Consider the following 15,611-nt stretch of genomic DNA (forward strand, 5'->3'; position numbering starts at 1 on the left):
TTTACACTGACAGCAAGAGTGAGAATCACCCCAGCTCCGCACACCACACTGTCAGCACCAAACACAAAACCTCAGCCATTTCCCTGACTGAAAGCGGCTAATTCTACATCCAGAGACGGATAAGACTCCCAAACTTCCAATCCCAAATGTTTCTTTTGTTTAGTGAGAAGCATATAGCACAGAAAGAGCCCATTCAGCCCACCCTTATCCTGCCAGCTCTTCAAAAGAGCCCAATCAGCCCACCATGGCCAGCACTTTGAATGAGACCATTCAGCCCATCATGGTTGGGCCAGCTCTTGGGAAGAGTTATCCAGTTTGTCCCACTCCCTGCTCTTTCCCCCATAGCCCCGCAAACTGATCCTTTTTCCGTATTTATCCTATTCCATTTTGAAAGTTCCTGTTGAATCTGCTTCCACCTCCCATTCAAGCAGCGCCTTCCAGATCACAACGGCATCATAAACATTCTCCTCATCTGCCCCCTCTGGGTCCTTTCCTCATTTGCCTCAATCTGTGTCCCTCTGGTTACTGACCCTCCCAACAGTGGAAATAACTTCTCCTTATTTACGCCATCGAAACCCCCCACAGTTTTGAACATCTCTGTTGAATCTCCCCTTAACCATCTCCACTCTAAGAAGAATGATCCTAGTCTCTCCACATAACAGAAGAGCCCAACTCAGATAAATCTCCTCTTTGCCCTCTCAGAGCTTCCTTACTCATAGAATTATAGAATCTACGGAACTGAGGCAGGTCCTTTGGCCTAAACTGGTCCATGTTGACCAAGAGCCCCATCTAAGCTAATCCCATTTGTCCGCATTTGGCCCATTATCCCTCTAAACCTTTCCTATCCATGTGTCTGTCCAAATGCCTTTTAAATGTTGTCTCCGCCTCAACCACTCCCTCCGACAGCTCATTCCACACACGTACCACCCTCTGTGGAAAGAAAGTTACTCCTCAGGTTCCTGTTAATTCTTTCCCCTCAGGGAGACAAATTGGAACAAGAAGCCATGGTTGACTCTTTAAGAAAAATGCTGTGCGTTAATATCATTTTGGACCAGTCGCTGTACAGTGTGATTAACAGTAGTGTTGGTACGCCTGCTTTCTGACAAAGCAGCCCAGGAGTAAGTTATTGACATTTTAATCTTAATGCAAATGTCAGTTGCTAAAAGCATTATCACTTTTCAGCTGAGGCTTAAAAGAGCAAATTATCACGCTTGTCTCTGTTAATGTGGACAAATGATTCAGAGCGCTTTTGTCACTAATTAGCAATAATGAGGTCGAGACTTGAAGCTTGTCTTTTTCATCCTCAGAGTCAGAACATTTCCTAAGGCCTCTCGCCTGGGTCACGACACTATCCGTGCCCTCATGTACTACGCCCTGAAGGTTTGGAGTGACATCGCGCCGCTCAACTTCCATGAGGTGGCGGGGGATAACGCGGATATCCTGATCGACTTCCCAAAATCACACCACAAAGACCATTACCCCTTCGACGGGCCGGGGGGTGCGGTCGCTCACGCCTTCTTCCCCGGAGACAGTCCAAACGCAGGAGATGTCCACTTTGATGATGATGAGGCCTGGACGTTCCGATCTTCAGGTATTTCCAGTGATTACAGCCAGTGGGACAAGGGAATGTCAGCACCAGGCTCCGTGGGGAACACTCTCTCACCTCCCGGTCAGAGAGGAACAAGCCCCGCACCAGGGAGCTAAGCTTGAAATTCAGTCTCATATATTCACTGCTAGCACTGAGGGTCAGGGTCGCTCCGTCCGAGGGTCAGTGCTGAGGGAGTGCCGCACTGTCAGAGGGTCAGTGCTGAGGGAGTGCCGCACTGTCAGAGGGTCAGTGCTGAGGGAGTGCCGCACTGTCAGAGGGTCAGTGCTGAGGGAGTGCCGCACTGTCGGAGGATCAGTGCTGAGGGAGTGCCGCACTGTCAGAGGGTCAGTGCTGAGGGAGTGCCGCACTGTCAGAGGGTCAGTGCTGAGGGAGTGCCGCACTGTCAGAGGGTCAGTGCTGAGGGAGTGCCGCACTGTCAGAGGGTCAGTACTGAGGGAGTGCCGCACTGTCAGAGGGTCAGTGCTGAGGGAGTGCCGCACTGTCAGAGGGTCAGTGCTGAGGGAGTGCCGCACTGTCAGAGGGTCAGTGCTGAGGGAGTGCCGCACTGTCAGAGGGTCAGTGCTGAGGGAGTGCCGCACTGTCAGAGGATCAGTGCTGAGGGAGTGCCGCACTGTCAGAGGGTCAGTGCTGAGGGAGTGCCGCACTGTCAGAGGGTCAGTACTGAGGGAGTGCCGCACTGTCAGAGGGTCAGTGCTGAGGGAGTGCCGCACTGTCAGAGGGTCAGTACTGAGGGAGTGCCGCACTGTCAGAGGGTCAGTACTGAGGGAGTGCCGCACTGTCAGAGGGTCAGTACTATTCTCCTTAGAGATGAGAAAGTTAAGGCGTGATTTGATAGACCAATCCATCGTGACTGGATTTGCTAGAGTCAGGAAGGAGAAGCTGCCCCCAGTGGTGGATGTTGGTAAGCAGAGGTGTTGGTCAGCAAAAGAACAAGAGGTTCTGGGAGGGAAACACTTTCATACACGGCACTAAAATAAACTTAAATTATTCTGGGTGCAGGAATCTGAAACGAAAATAGAAAATACCGGAAAATCCCAGCAGCCCCCACAGCATCTGTGGAGAGAGAACCGAACTCAGGACAGCATTTGACCTTTTGATTGGCGACTTCACACCTTTCTGGACTTAGAACATAGAACATAGAACATTACAGCGCAGAACAGGCCCTTCGGCCCACGATGTTGCGCCGACCAATTAAAAAGCAATGACCCTCTAACCTAAACCAATCCCTTTCCATCCATAAACCTATCCACGGATCTCTTAAACGCCCCCAAACTAGGCACATTTACAACTGCAGCAGGCAGGGCATTCCAATCCCTCACCACCCTCTGGGTAAAGAACCTACATTAAATTAACATTGAGTTCAAGAACTTCAGAGCATCAACTCTCCCCTACACCTTCACCCCAATGCCATTAGTTCAATTAGTTCTATTATATTAATTTTATTTTAATTTCTTCCATTGTTTCACTTTTCAAATTCTTTAAAGTCTCACTTTATATCATCCCATTCTCTACGGACTCCAGCACTGACAAAGAGTCATCCCGGCTCAGAACGTTTCCCTCTCCACAGATGCTTGTCAGACCTGCTGAGATTTTCTTACATGGCAGAGTGAGTTACTGCGATTTGGAATTCACTGCCTGAGAGGACAGCAGAAGCAGATTCAAGAATAACTTCCAAAGAAAAATTGGAGAATTAGTTGAGGGGAAAGAAACCACAGCGTTTTGGAGAAAGAGTGCAGGGGGGGAGAGTGAGAAGACACCTTGTATAGTTGCTTCCGATGTGTCATTGTATGATTTGGATTCTATCGTCACTACACTACAGCACTGTCTAATATTTTTAATGTTGATAGTGTGATTATTTTTGTGAAAAGTTACATGTGAAGAAGCAACTGATTACAGGGTGGCATCAACTGTTAGTTCCCAAAGAGGTATCGATAGTCATTATTGGGAACAACATCTGGCAATCAAATGAAGGAGTTTGAATCCTGTCAGGGTGCACTAGGAGAATATCAGCAACCTCTGAATGCAACACATTGACGTCTTTTTCATAACTGTCACACTACAGACAGGAAGTGTATCGTGGAAGTTGCAGAAAAACATTTGCCCCCGTGTTTTATAATCATACGGCACCATAGGAGGCCATTCAGCCAACCATGCCTCTGCCAGCCCTTTGAAAGAACTACCTATTTTGTCCCACTCTCTCACTCAGGCCCCAACACTCTGGCGGTTTTGACTTCCCTTCATGCGTTTATCCAATCTCCTTGTGAAAGTTATTATTCAATCTGCTTCCACTTCCCTTTCAGGCAGCTCACAACAACCCGCTGGGTTTTAAAAGGAATTCTCCTAGTCCTCTTCCCCACTAATTCTTCTGATGGAACGTACAGTTGGTGTAGCCTCTGTACTCGAGTAATTCTTCAGATCTAACCTTCGGCTGATGGTTCGAGTTATCAGAAATATCTCGCTGTAAGAAACACATTGATGCATTGACTGTATAAGTGCCGGATACACAAAGGAGAGACCTTTCTTGGAGTCTCTGAGGGAATCTGCTCAGATGCCTCTTCTGTTTGAAGGGAATGTCAGCAAAATGAGGGAACGCATTAAACACACGTCGACCCCTTCTGTTCGCCACTGGCTAGAGGAGACATTTAAACCTAGCAAACATACTTAGATAAGATGTTTAATAGGGTTTCGTTAAGGGGAAGTCGTGTCTGACAAATTTACTGGAGTTCTATGAGGATGTGTCTAGGGCGGTGGATAGAGGAGAGCCGGTGGATGTGGTCTTTCTTGATTTTCAGAAGGCGTTTGACAAGGTACCTCACAAGAGGTTATTGCAGAAGGTCGCGGGACATGGAGTTGGGGGTAGGGTGTTAGCGTGGATAGAGGATTGGTTGTCAAATAGGAGGCAGAGAGTGGGGGTCAATGGGTGCTATTCGGATTGGCGGTTGGTGACTAGTGGCGTGCCCCAGGGGTCAGTGCTGGGGCCTCAGCTATTTACCATTTATATAGGTGATCTGGAGGAGGGAACCGAGTGCAGGGTGTCGAAATTTGCTGATGACACCAAGATTGGGGGAACGACAAATTGTGCGGAGGGTGTGGAGAGTCTGCAGAAGGATCTAGATAGGCTGGGCAAATGGGCCAGGAACTGGCAAATGGAATTTAATGTTGGCAAGTGCGAGGTGGTCCACTTTGGTAGTAATAATGGTAGGAAGGACTATCACTTACATGGCGAAAAACTGCAGCAGGCGACGGTGCAGAGGGACCTCGGGGTCCTTGTGCATGAGTCGCAAAAACCCAGCTTGCAGGTGCAGCAGGTGGTCAGGAAGGCGAATGGGATGCTGGCCTTCATCGCGAGGGGGATTGAATATAAAAGTAGGGAGGTCTTGCTGCAGCTGTATAGGGCATTGGTGAGGCCGCAGCTGGAGTACTGTGTGCAGTTTTGGTCGCCGTACTTACGCAAGGATATTTTGGTCTTGGAGGGAGTGCAGGGGAGGTTTACTAGGCTGATACCGGAGTTGAGGGGGTTGAGTTATGAGGAGAGGCTGAATAAACTAGGCTTGTACTCGTTAGAGTTTAGAAGAATGAGGGGAGATCTCATTGAGACGTATAAGATGATGAATGGGATGGATAGGATAGAGGTGGAGAGGATCTTCCCGCTCAGAAAGGACAGTAGGACTAGGGGGCACAGCCTCAAGATAAAGGGGAGGCGGTTTAGAACGGAGTTGAGGAGGAACTTCTTCACTCAAAGGGTGGTGAATCTCTGGAATTCTCTGCTCGTTGAAGTGGTGGAGGCTGCCTCGCTAAATATTTTTAAGATGCGGGTTGATGGGTTTTTGATAAGAGAAGGGATTAAGGGTTATGGGGAGAGGGCGGGAATGTGGAACTGAGCCACGACAGATCAGCCATGATCTTATTGAATGGTGGGGCAGGCTCGAAGGGCTAGATGGCCTACTCCTGCTCCTATTTCTTATGTTCTTATGTCCTAATGCCACACATAGGAGAATAGTTTACACGTCAGTTATATTGATGCTTGTTCATCTGCTTGCCTGTTTAACATCTATCAACTTTGTAAAAGGTTGTATTTGATTTGATTTGATTTATTATTGTCATATTTATGAACATACAGTATTGTTTCTTGTGCGCTATACAAAGCATACCATTCATAGAGAAGGAAAGGAGAGAGTGCAGAATATGGTGTTACAGTCATAGCTAGCTTGTGGAGAAACATGTCGGGGAGGTTGGTGCGAATAGGGCATTCAGGGTGGGGGCCATTGAGTTAAAATGGGCTCAGCCTCTGGCCTTGACGCTGCCCTCTTTGCGATGTTTATCCCAGGTTTCAGGAGGCTGTGAGGTTCCTCAACGTAATCAGAAAAAAGCCTAATGGGAATGTTAGCCACCGTAAGAAGAGAGCAGGAGTGTATGAAGTGAAGGAAGTGTTACAGTAACCATACAAAAGTCCTGCTTGGATCACATCGGAGAACCGGGGTGTAGGGTTCTGGGCACGGCACCTTAGTAAGGATGTTGGATTTGGGGGGAAAGCAGTATGGAGCACCATGGTGGCACAGTGCTGCCTCAAAGCTCCAGGGACCCGGGTTCAATTCTGGCCTTGGCTTACTGTCTGTGTGGAGTTTGCACCTTCTTCTCGTGCCTTCGTGGGTTCCAGGTTTCCTCCCACACTCCAAAGATCTGCGGATGAGGTTGATTGGCCATGTTAAATTTCCCCTTAGTGTCAGGGAGGTTAGCAGGGTAAATGCATGGGGTTACGGGAATAGGGCCTGACTGGGAATGTGGTCAGTGTAGAGTAGATGGGCCAAGTGGCCTCCTTCTGCACTGTAGATTCTGTGATTCTGTTCTATGAAATTCAAAAGAATGTTAGTAAAATTCTAAAGGCTGAAGTGTTTGAGAATTTGAAAAAAAATGAGAGAATAGAAAAAGAAACTCTTTCCAGTGGGGAAGGGCGTATAGGGGCGGGGGGTTGGGGGTCGGGGATATGGGGGTTGGGGATGTATGGGGGTGGGGGGTTATGGGGGTAGAGATGGCGGGGGTGTTGGGGGATGTGTGGGGAGTTGTAGTAGGCGGGTGTAGGGTTGGGGTAATTGTTGTGGGGCAATTTACAGAGGTAGAGAAGGATGGAGGGATTTGAAAAGATGGATGAGAATGATGGGTGATCTATCAGCCAGTTTGAGAAGGTGTCTCTTTATTTTTGCAGATCCTCTGGAGATGGACCTGTTTGCCGTGGCTGTCCATGAATTCGGCCATGCCATTGGACTGTCGCACTCCTCGATCAATGAATCCATAATGAGACCTTACTATCAGGGACCTGTGGGTGACCCTCTCCAGTATCACTTGCCTTATGATGACCAGTTGAGAATCTGGCAGATATACGGTTCGGACTCTATCCTCTTTTTTCCATTTTTGTATACGGGATTCGATGCAAACACAGAGGGTTGATTCATTCAAATGCAAATTATTTTAAATTCTTTGAGAAGTCACCTTTTGGCATCGAGGGCTGAATAACTTGAGACCTGACGTGGAGTGGGCGGAGTGCACTCGGGATAAGGTGGCTTTGGACCCACGGTTCTCGAAGTTCTCCCCCAGTGACAGTTCCCCTCACCTCATCCTTGGGTCTGTTGTACATTCATTAGGGATTGATCACTGGGATTGGTCAATAACATTGTGTCATGTGACTATTAGGGTAGGGCGAGGTGACCACAAGGGAACTTGGCCTTTCCTTCTCTGGTAATTCCTGCGTTCCCAGTTTCAGTTACCCCGGACTATGTGCAGGAAAGCTAGCTCAGTAATAGAAAAACAGTCTATTATTCCAACTAAAAATCACCTCGACAACATTCTCTTGCTGTCACTATTTCCATTTATTTAATGATGAGTCTGAACCCAATGTACTTGACCAGCTGAGCTCTTTATGCGAGAAGATTTATGCTTTCTCTATGCCAATCAATCAGTGCGAGAATTTAATAAAATGCAAACTGTCTGGAAGGATGTGTTTGACTTCCAGCTGTGTTCTTGTTGTGAACAACCTTCACATCTGTCCAACAGGAATATATTACTTGTGACGGCCTCTCATACTAAAAGCTTGGATTTAAACATCCCCATATTGTGCTTTGAGCCAAGATGAATGGTGACGGGAAGTTGGCTCCACATTCATCAGCGTCACCTTCCGCTGAAAGATTCTGGTCACAGCTCAGGTTCCCGTAATCGTGTGCAGCGCCAGTCATGTTTTAACCGAAGACTTGAATTCGCGAGGAAAGTCAAACCACCCAGGCCAGTCAGAAGCTAGGCCGGGGAGGTTTGAGGTTCTTTGGACTGAGCAAGACCAAAGCTGGTGTGATTCGTGTCATTGTTGCTAATAAGACATAGTCATTGAAGAGAGTCAGGCCTTGTGAAACCCACGGGGATGGATTTTCCCATTCCGTCTGCCACAGGAATCGTAGTGGGTGGGGAGGACGGGGTGAGCGGGATGGACCATGGAAAGACCTGTTGACCTCGGGCGGTTTTGGGGCAGCTGGAAAATCCGGCTCATTGTCTCCAGCGATCAACAGATTGGGCAGGCTGGCGAGAGGGGGTGGAGGGAGAGGGGTGTTAGGCTGCAATGGGGAGAGACTGGGAGAGGCCCACACACCCCAGTGCCTCCCCCCATGGACCACAAGCTATCTTGTATTTATTTTCTTATATCTCTTCTCACTCCTCGTAATGCAGTAAGGAAATGCATCACCTGTTAATGGCTAGTTATTCCAGGAACAGATCGCTAGTCTGTCACTAGAGATCTATAGCTTGAGGGGCGTCACTCCACAACAAGTGTGGCTGACTAAGAGTCTCTCTCACTCTTACCACCAGCCATTGACGTGTTGCAAGGATTTTGCAGGCTGACACTCAATCTGATTGGTGCATGATCCCGCCTTCCTTGGCCAACAAGTCCAAGATGGGACTCGAAGCTTCTGGCTCAGAGACAGTGACATTAACCCACAGCGCCAGATCATTCTTACTTTAATATAATGAAGTGTCCCACAGATGTATCAAAACAAATATGGGAAAGAACCACACAAGAAAATAGTAAGGCAGAAGGTCAAAACTGGGTCACAGAGGTAGGTTTAAAGGAACATCCTAAATGAGGAAAGTGAGGCAGAGTGGTGTGAATTCCAAAGCTTGTGAAAAACCTGCTTGAGCAGGTACAAGGGAGAGGGGAGAAGCAGCGGCAAGGGAGCAGATTTGTAGTGGGGACTCAAGGCAATGGGTAAAACTTTCCAGTCGCCCCTGTTGATGGGATCTCCTGGTCTTGCCGATGGGTCAGCAGTGGTACCCTGGTGGCACAGGGGGCAAACAATGGGAAAACCCCATCAACAGCAGCAGAATCGGAAGATCCTGCCACCGGTCAATAGCAGGCCACTTCTGCCACGCAAAACACCCCGCACGGGGTGGGGGGAGTCCCAAACTCCAACCATCCAAATCCCACCCGGTGGCTTCAGTCTTCCCAATATTTAATTGGACCAAATGCTCATGCAGCACTGGATTGGTAGAAAGAAATTTGACACCAATTCCTCAAGGGTAATTAGAGCAAACCTGTGAATTAATTAAATCAAAAGCATTTTCACATTAAATTTCCTGAGCCTCAGGTTCCACTGACCAACTGAAGATCTTCAAAATGTTCGAAGCTATCCAGTCCTCTTATTCCCCCTCAACCCCCTGAAGGTGGACGAAATGGTTAGAAACAGCTTCTAACTGTTGGGTAACAGATTATCCCAAATGGAAGTCACTCCTCAGACTTTGCACATGACCTGGGGGTCGCTATTCCCAGTGAGGGAGTGCTGCAGTGTCAGGGGTGCTGCTTTACAGATGGGGTGTCAGACCAGCCCCTAGGGCGATTACAATAGACCCCAGTGGCGCCGTCTTGTGGAAGGTCAGCGGGGTATAGCTTACTCTAAGCCTCCCCTATGAACCAATGTCAGCAGAGGTAGAATCACTTTTCATTTATCTGCCTGGCTGTTTGTGGGATCTTGCTGTGCGTGGATCAGATGATCCAATTGCCAACATAGCAGCAACTCCATTTCAAGTCTGATCGATGGACCACATTATTGGCCATTATCCCTGAGGATGCGGTATAAATATTGGAAAATGTGTGTATTACATACAAAATCCCTCATACATCCACAGGATGGCCCCAGTCATTGAATATGTTTTTCTGAAATGTAGGAACTGGCCAGTTTAACCGACAGATTTTACATAGGAAGCTCACGCAAGGAGCAAAAGAGATGGGAACAGTTCATCTGTTTCAATGATAAGAGATAAATGTTGGCCTGGACTCTGGGGTGTCCTTCTGTTCTTCAGATAGTAACCACAGCATCTCAGTACTGACCCTCTGACTGGGGAAGTAACGGCACAGTGGCATTGTCACTGGACTAGTAATCCAGAAACTCAGCTAATGCTCTGTGGACCAGGGTTCAAATCCTGGCATGGTAGATGATGGAATTTGATTTCAATAATAAAAAATATCTGGAATTAAGAATCTACCAATGACTGTGGAACCATTGTTGATTGTCAGAAAATCCCATTTTGGTTCACTAATGTTCTTTAGGGAAGGAAATCAGCCATTCTTACATGGCCTTTCTAGGTTTTTTCAAGAAATTAGATACCACTCTTAGGGATCAAGGAATATGACGGGAAGAGGGGATCAGGATGTTGAATTTGATAATGAGCCATGATCAAAATAAATGATGGAGCAGGCTCGAAGGGCCAAATGGCCTACTCCTGCTTCTAGTTTCTATGTTACATGTGACTCCAGAGCCACAACGATGACTCTGAAAATGGCCTCAGTTCAAGGGGTTGAACTGTCAAACCAATTTTCTACAGAGGCCCCAGGAGTGAGATTTGAACCCAGGACGTGCTAGCTGCCCCAGATACAGTCACAGGTGACGTTCTGGGTGACAGAGGGTTGTAGTATTCTCTAAAGAACGGCAGAAGCCGTGCGTGAGACCATTTCACCCACCCTCAATCTTACTGCGGCTCTCTGATGTTCGCTTTGACACGCTACAAGCTGATACAGAGAGCTGTAGTAAATTCCCTGGACATAAAAGAGTAAATGGGTTGTTTGGTGAACTGGAAAAAATATTGCTAATTAGAAATGTCACTCATTGATTTAATACGTATGTGGAAAGAAGGAAATTGCTCAGATCTAAATGAGAAACCAACTGTCTTTGCAGGAGGACTGAACAATTTGTGGATTCTTGCAAGTTGCTGATTACTCTAAACCATTCAAATTAACCGAGCTGTACCAAAGGGGATGAAATTAGAAGAGACTTTACGTGACCATACTTTCAAACTCGATTCACTTTTTATCTAATTCGGTTTTAGTCAGGATAGAGGTGGCCTCTGCGTGTGTGTGTGTGTGTGTGTGTGTGTGTGTGTGTTTTTTTACGGTGTTCCTTTCTCTTCCTCTCTATGTTGAGGTGTCAGAGAGTTACTGTTCCCCACCAGCCAACCCCGAGGGGACAATTCATCAGCCCACCCCGTACTCCCGGAGCCTCCAGCAAAGCGGCCGACAGCTGAGTGAGTACAGGGGCTGGGAGGGGTGGGTGGGGGGGGTAGGGGGGGCGGTGACAGTTTAATCAATCATTTTCTAAACTCCCCACTCCCCCCAACCCCGCACCCCTCCCCACACCTCCCTTCTTGTACTGCACAGTGGGACAGTGGCGTTGGAGTGAGGCCTCTGCTTCCAAGCTGTGCCCAGCACACCTTCTAATCCTATCTTTTACTCCCATTCTATGCTTCTAAAACTTTATTCTACACCCTAGCTATGGCTGTAACACTGCATTCTGCACTCTCTCTCCTTTCCTTCTCTATGAATGGTATGTTTTGTCTGCATAACACGCAAGAAACAATACTTTTTACTGTGTACAAATACAGGTGGCAATAATAAATCAAATCAAATCAATATCAGCGGATAAAAGCAAATTACTGTGGATGCTGGAATCTGAAACCAAAACAGAAAATGCTGGAAAATCTCAGCAGGGTCTGGCAGCATCTGTAAGGAGAGAAAAGAGCTGACATTTCGAGTCCTGACAAAGCTTTGACAGAGAGTCGTCTGAATTCAAAGCATCAGCTCTTTTCTCTCCTTACAGACACTGCCAGACCTGCTGAGATTTTCCAGTGTTTTCTCTTTTGAAATCAAAATCAGTGGTTAGCGCTGCTGCCTCACAGCGCCAGGGACTCGGGTTTGATTCTCAGTTTGGGTCGCTGTCTGTGTTGAGTTTGCACGTTCTCCCCATGTCTGTGTGGGTTTCCCCCGGGTGCTCCGATTTCCTCCCACAGTCCGAAAGACGTGCTGGTTAGGGTGCATCGACTGTGCTAAATTCTCCCTCAGTGTACCCAAACAGGCACCAGAGTGTGGCGACTAGGAGATTTTCACAGTAACTTCATTGCAGTGTTAATGTAAGCCTACTTGTGACTAATTAATAAAAACTTAGAAACTTATAGCTAATTGTCCCACAAGTTGAGAGAAGCTATGAAGCCAGCGTGACGCTCAGAGGTAACAGAAAAATACCGCGGATCCTGGAATCTGAAACAAAAACAGAAAATGATGGGAGATACCGAATACTGAGAGGCCTGGATAGAGTGGAGGTGGAGAGGATATTTCCCATAGTGAGTGAGACTTAAACCAGAGGGCACAACCTCAGAGTGAAGGGACAATCCTTAAAAAATGAGATGAGGAGGAATTTCTTCAGCCAGAGAGTAGTGAATCTGTGGAACTCTTTGCCGCAGAAGGCTGTGGAGGCCGAGTCATTGAGCGTCATTAAGACAGAGATAGATAGGTTCTCGATTAATAAGGGGGTCAGGGGTTATGGGGAAAAGGCAGGAGAATGGGGATGAGAAAAATATCAGCTATGATTGAATGATGGAGCAGACTCGATGGGCCGAATGGCTCCTATGTCTTCTGGAAGATCTCAGCAGGTCTGACGATGCCTCTGGAGAGAGATTAGGGCCAAAGTTTGGAGTCAAGATGACCACCACCCTGACTCGAAACATTAGCCCTGCTCTTCCTCGACACTCAGAGGGATCAGCAGCCATGGAACATTGACTCGGGATTTGTGGCTGTCGGTGGAACGGGAATGCTCCCGATTCCCCAGTCACTCTTTCACTCTGCCTGGATAAACAGCTGAGTGGAAAGACTCTCTCTCTTTTACTGTCAGATGTTTGGAAGCTGGGATGATTACTGCTGGGACACTGAGGTTTGAACTGAACAGAGTGTTCCTTCCTCAGGTACTTCCTGTGTACTGACTTTACCAATCCCAAAGTGTTTTTTGCTCAATGGCCCCACTCGAGCGAATCCAACTAATTACAGAAGTAGCAAAGCGTCAGCGATTCTGTGTGTAACGTGTGCCAAAAATCAACACTGCACATTTTTTTTCATGGATTCTACAGGATGTGGGCGTTGCAGGCTGGGCCAGCGTTTATTACCCATCCCTAATTGCCCCTTGAGAAGCTGGTGGTGAGCTGCCACCTTCAACTGTTGCAGACTTTATGGTGTAGGTACACCCACCGTGCTGTTAGGAAGGGAGTTCCAGGATTTTGACCCAGCGACAGTGAAGGAACGGCGATATATTTACGATGGTGCGTGGCTTGAAGGGGAAGTTCCAGGAGGTGGTGTTCCTATCTATCTGCTGCCCTTGTTACTCCAGATGGTGGACGGTTTGGAAGACGCTGTCACAAGAGTAGCCATTTATAACAGCGCCCTTTGTTTCATGTATAAGCACTTTGTTTTGATTTATACCCATTAAGTAAAACATGTCTGGAGTTTGCAAATCCTTCCCGTGTTCGCGTGGCTTTCTTCTGAGTGCTCCGGTTTCCTCCCACAGTCTAAAGGTGCGCAAGGTGGATCGGCCATATTAAATTGCCCCTTAGTGTCCCAGGATATGTATGTTAGGGGGATTAGCAGGGTAAGTATTGTGGTCATGGGGCTTGGACTTCGGTGGGGTGTTCTGTTGGAGAGTCAGTGCCGACGCGATGGGGCGAATGGCCTCCTTCTGGACAGCAGGGATTCTATGATTCTGTGATCTGTGGTGGTTTCTCACTTGTTAGTTTAACCGAGCCTTGAAATCCAGCAATGAACAAGAATGACAGAGTCAGGGAGCAGAACGTCACAGACCGGGAATCGGAGCAGGCAAGGGACGGACTTTGGGACGGTCCGGTGCGCTCGGGAGGGATGTTACGGTTTTGGGACAAGCGAGGCTCTTCATTGAATTAATTGGATGATCAAAGGGACATTGTTTCTACTCAGCAGAAGTGTTTAAGGTTTTTGTTAATGCCTCTGATTTTGAATATTCCTGAAAAGAGGGACGTGTTGTTGAAGTTTCTTGTCTCACACTCACCAGGACAAACACAAGAATGCCAAAGTTCAAACAGAAGAACATAAGAACTAGGAGCAGAAATAGGCCATTTGGCTCGTTGAGCCTGTTTCCTCACTCAATAACATCATGGCTGATCTTTTTATGGACTCAGCTCCACTTACCCACCCGCTCACCATAACCCTTAATTCCTTTACTGTTCAAAAATCTATCTACCACAGCAATTCAAAACCAGTGGAGACCTGGCAACCAATCAGCACCCTTTTCGCCTGTAGTGTAAATTCTTTGGACTGTTTGAAATTTGATATTCTTGCATTTGTCCTGATGAGTTTGACATGAAAAGTTTCAGCAACTCTTGTCTTTACAGCAAGATTCAAGGTTGGTACTACAAAGCGAGAACCTCTGAATCCTTTTGGTCAGAACAGTGTCCTAGAGGTTAATTTTCAATTCCTAAGGACACTTGGGCAATCCTAACATTGATAGACCCCGTACGACAGATACTGCCTGATTTTCTGAGTGGTTGCCAGTATCTCCTGTGTAAATGTAAGGTGAATCAGTTGTGGAGTTCTGCACAGTGACAGCATGGTGTATGATTCCGATAAGATATATCTCTGATCAGATTCCTTTCTCGTGCAGACCAAGAACAGACGTTGCTGATAGATGCAATACCAACTTTGATGCTGTGGCCCAGATCAGAGGAGAAGCATTCTTCTTCAAAGGTAAGGATATTCTATATTTATCTATCTCCAGCGAGATTGTGTTAGTGAGCAGAGAAACTGTACCTTACCGCAAGCTGTGAGTATTGAAGCCCCCTCTCCATCTCCTGCCTATAGTTATTTTTGGATACTAGTTAATATTTCCCCCCCCCCCGACCCCGATCTATTTCTGGCCAAATTCACTCACAGCACTGTGTCCAGTTCGGGTCAGTTCTCACCTGGAGCACTGTGTCCAGTTCTGGTCAGTTCCCACCTGGAGCACTCTGTCCAGTTCTGGTCAGTTCACACCTGGAGCACTGTGTCCAGTTCGGGTCAGTTCTCACCTGGAGCACTGTGTCCAGTTCGGGTCAGTTCTCACCTGGAGCACTGTGTCCAGTTCTGGTCAGTTCCCACCTGGAGCACTGTGTCCAGTTCTGGTCAGTTCACACCTGGAGCACTGTGCCCAGTTCTGGTCAGTTCCCACCTGGAGCACTGTGTCCAGTTCTGGTCAGTTCCCACCTGGAGCACTGTGTCCAGTTCTGGTCAGTTCTCACCTGGAGCACTGTGTCCAGTTGTGGTCAGTTCACACCTGGAGCACTGTGCCCAGTTCTGGTCAGTTCACACCTGGAGCACTGTGTCCAGTTCTGGTCAGTTCACACCTGGAGCACTGTGTCCAGTTCTGGTCAGTTCACACCTGGAGCACTGTGTCCAGTTCTGGTCAGTTCTCACCTAGAGCACTGTGTCCAGTTGTGGTCAGTTCTCACCTAGAGCACTGTGCCCAGTTGTGGTCAGTTCACACCTGGAGCACTGTGCCCAGTTCTGGTCAGTTCACACCTGGAGCACTGTGTCCAGTTCTGGTCAGTTCACACCTGGAGCACTGTGTCCAGTTCTGGTCAGTTCACACCTGGAGCACTGTGTCCAGTTCTGGTCAGTTCTCACCTAGAGCACTGTGTCCAGTTG

The 15,611-nt window shown here is 47.7% G+C and overlaps 1 protein-coding gene across 1 annotated transcript in view; it reads left to right on the forward strand.

The window, feature by feature from the left end:
• Positions 1 to 15,611, forward strand: part of mmp17a (matrix metallopeptidase 17a) — a 107,958-nt gene that overhangs the window by 70,414 nt on the left and 21,933 nt on the right. The window contains exons 4-7 of the mRNA XM_080207987.1: positions 1,308 to 1,591; positions 6,813 to 6,989; positions 11,062 to 11,161; positions 14,593 to 14,675. Of these exons, the coding sequence (XP_080064113.1) occupies positions 1,308 to 1,591; positions 6,813 to 6,989; positions 11,062 to 11,161; positions 14,593 to 14,675 (644 nt within the window). The remainder of the gene's footprint in view (positions 1 to 1,307; positions 1,592 to 6,812; positions 6,990 to 11,061; positions 11,162 to 14,592; positions 14,676 to 15,611) is intronic.

The sequence above is a fragment of the Carcharhinus amblyrhynchos genome, chromosome 20 (genome assembly GCF_965287045.1).
Source record: "Carcharhinus amblyrhynchos chromosome 20, sCarAmb.v2.hapA, whole genome shotgun sequence".
Classification (NCBI taxonomy): Eukaryota; Metazoa; Chordata; class Chondrichthyes; order Carcharhiniformes; family Carcharhinidae; genus Carcharhinus; species Carcharhinus amblyrhynchos.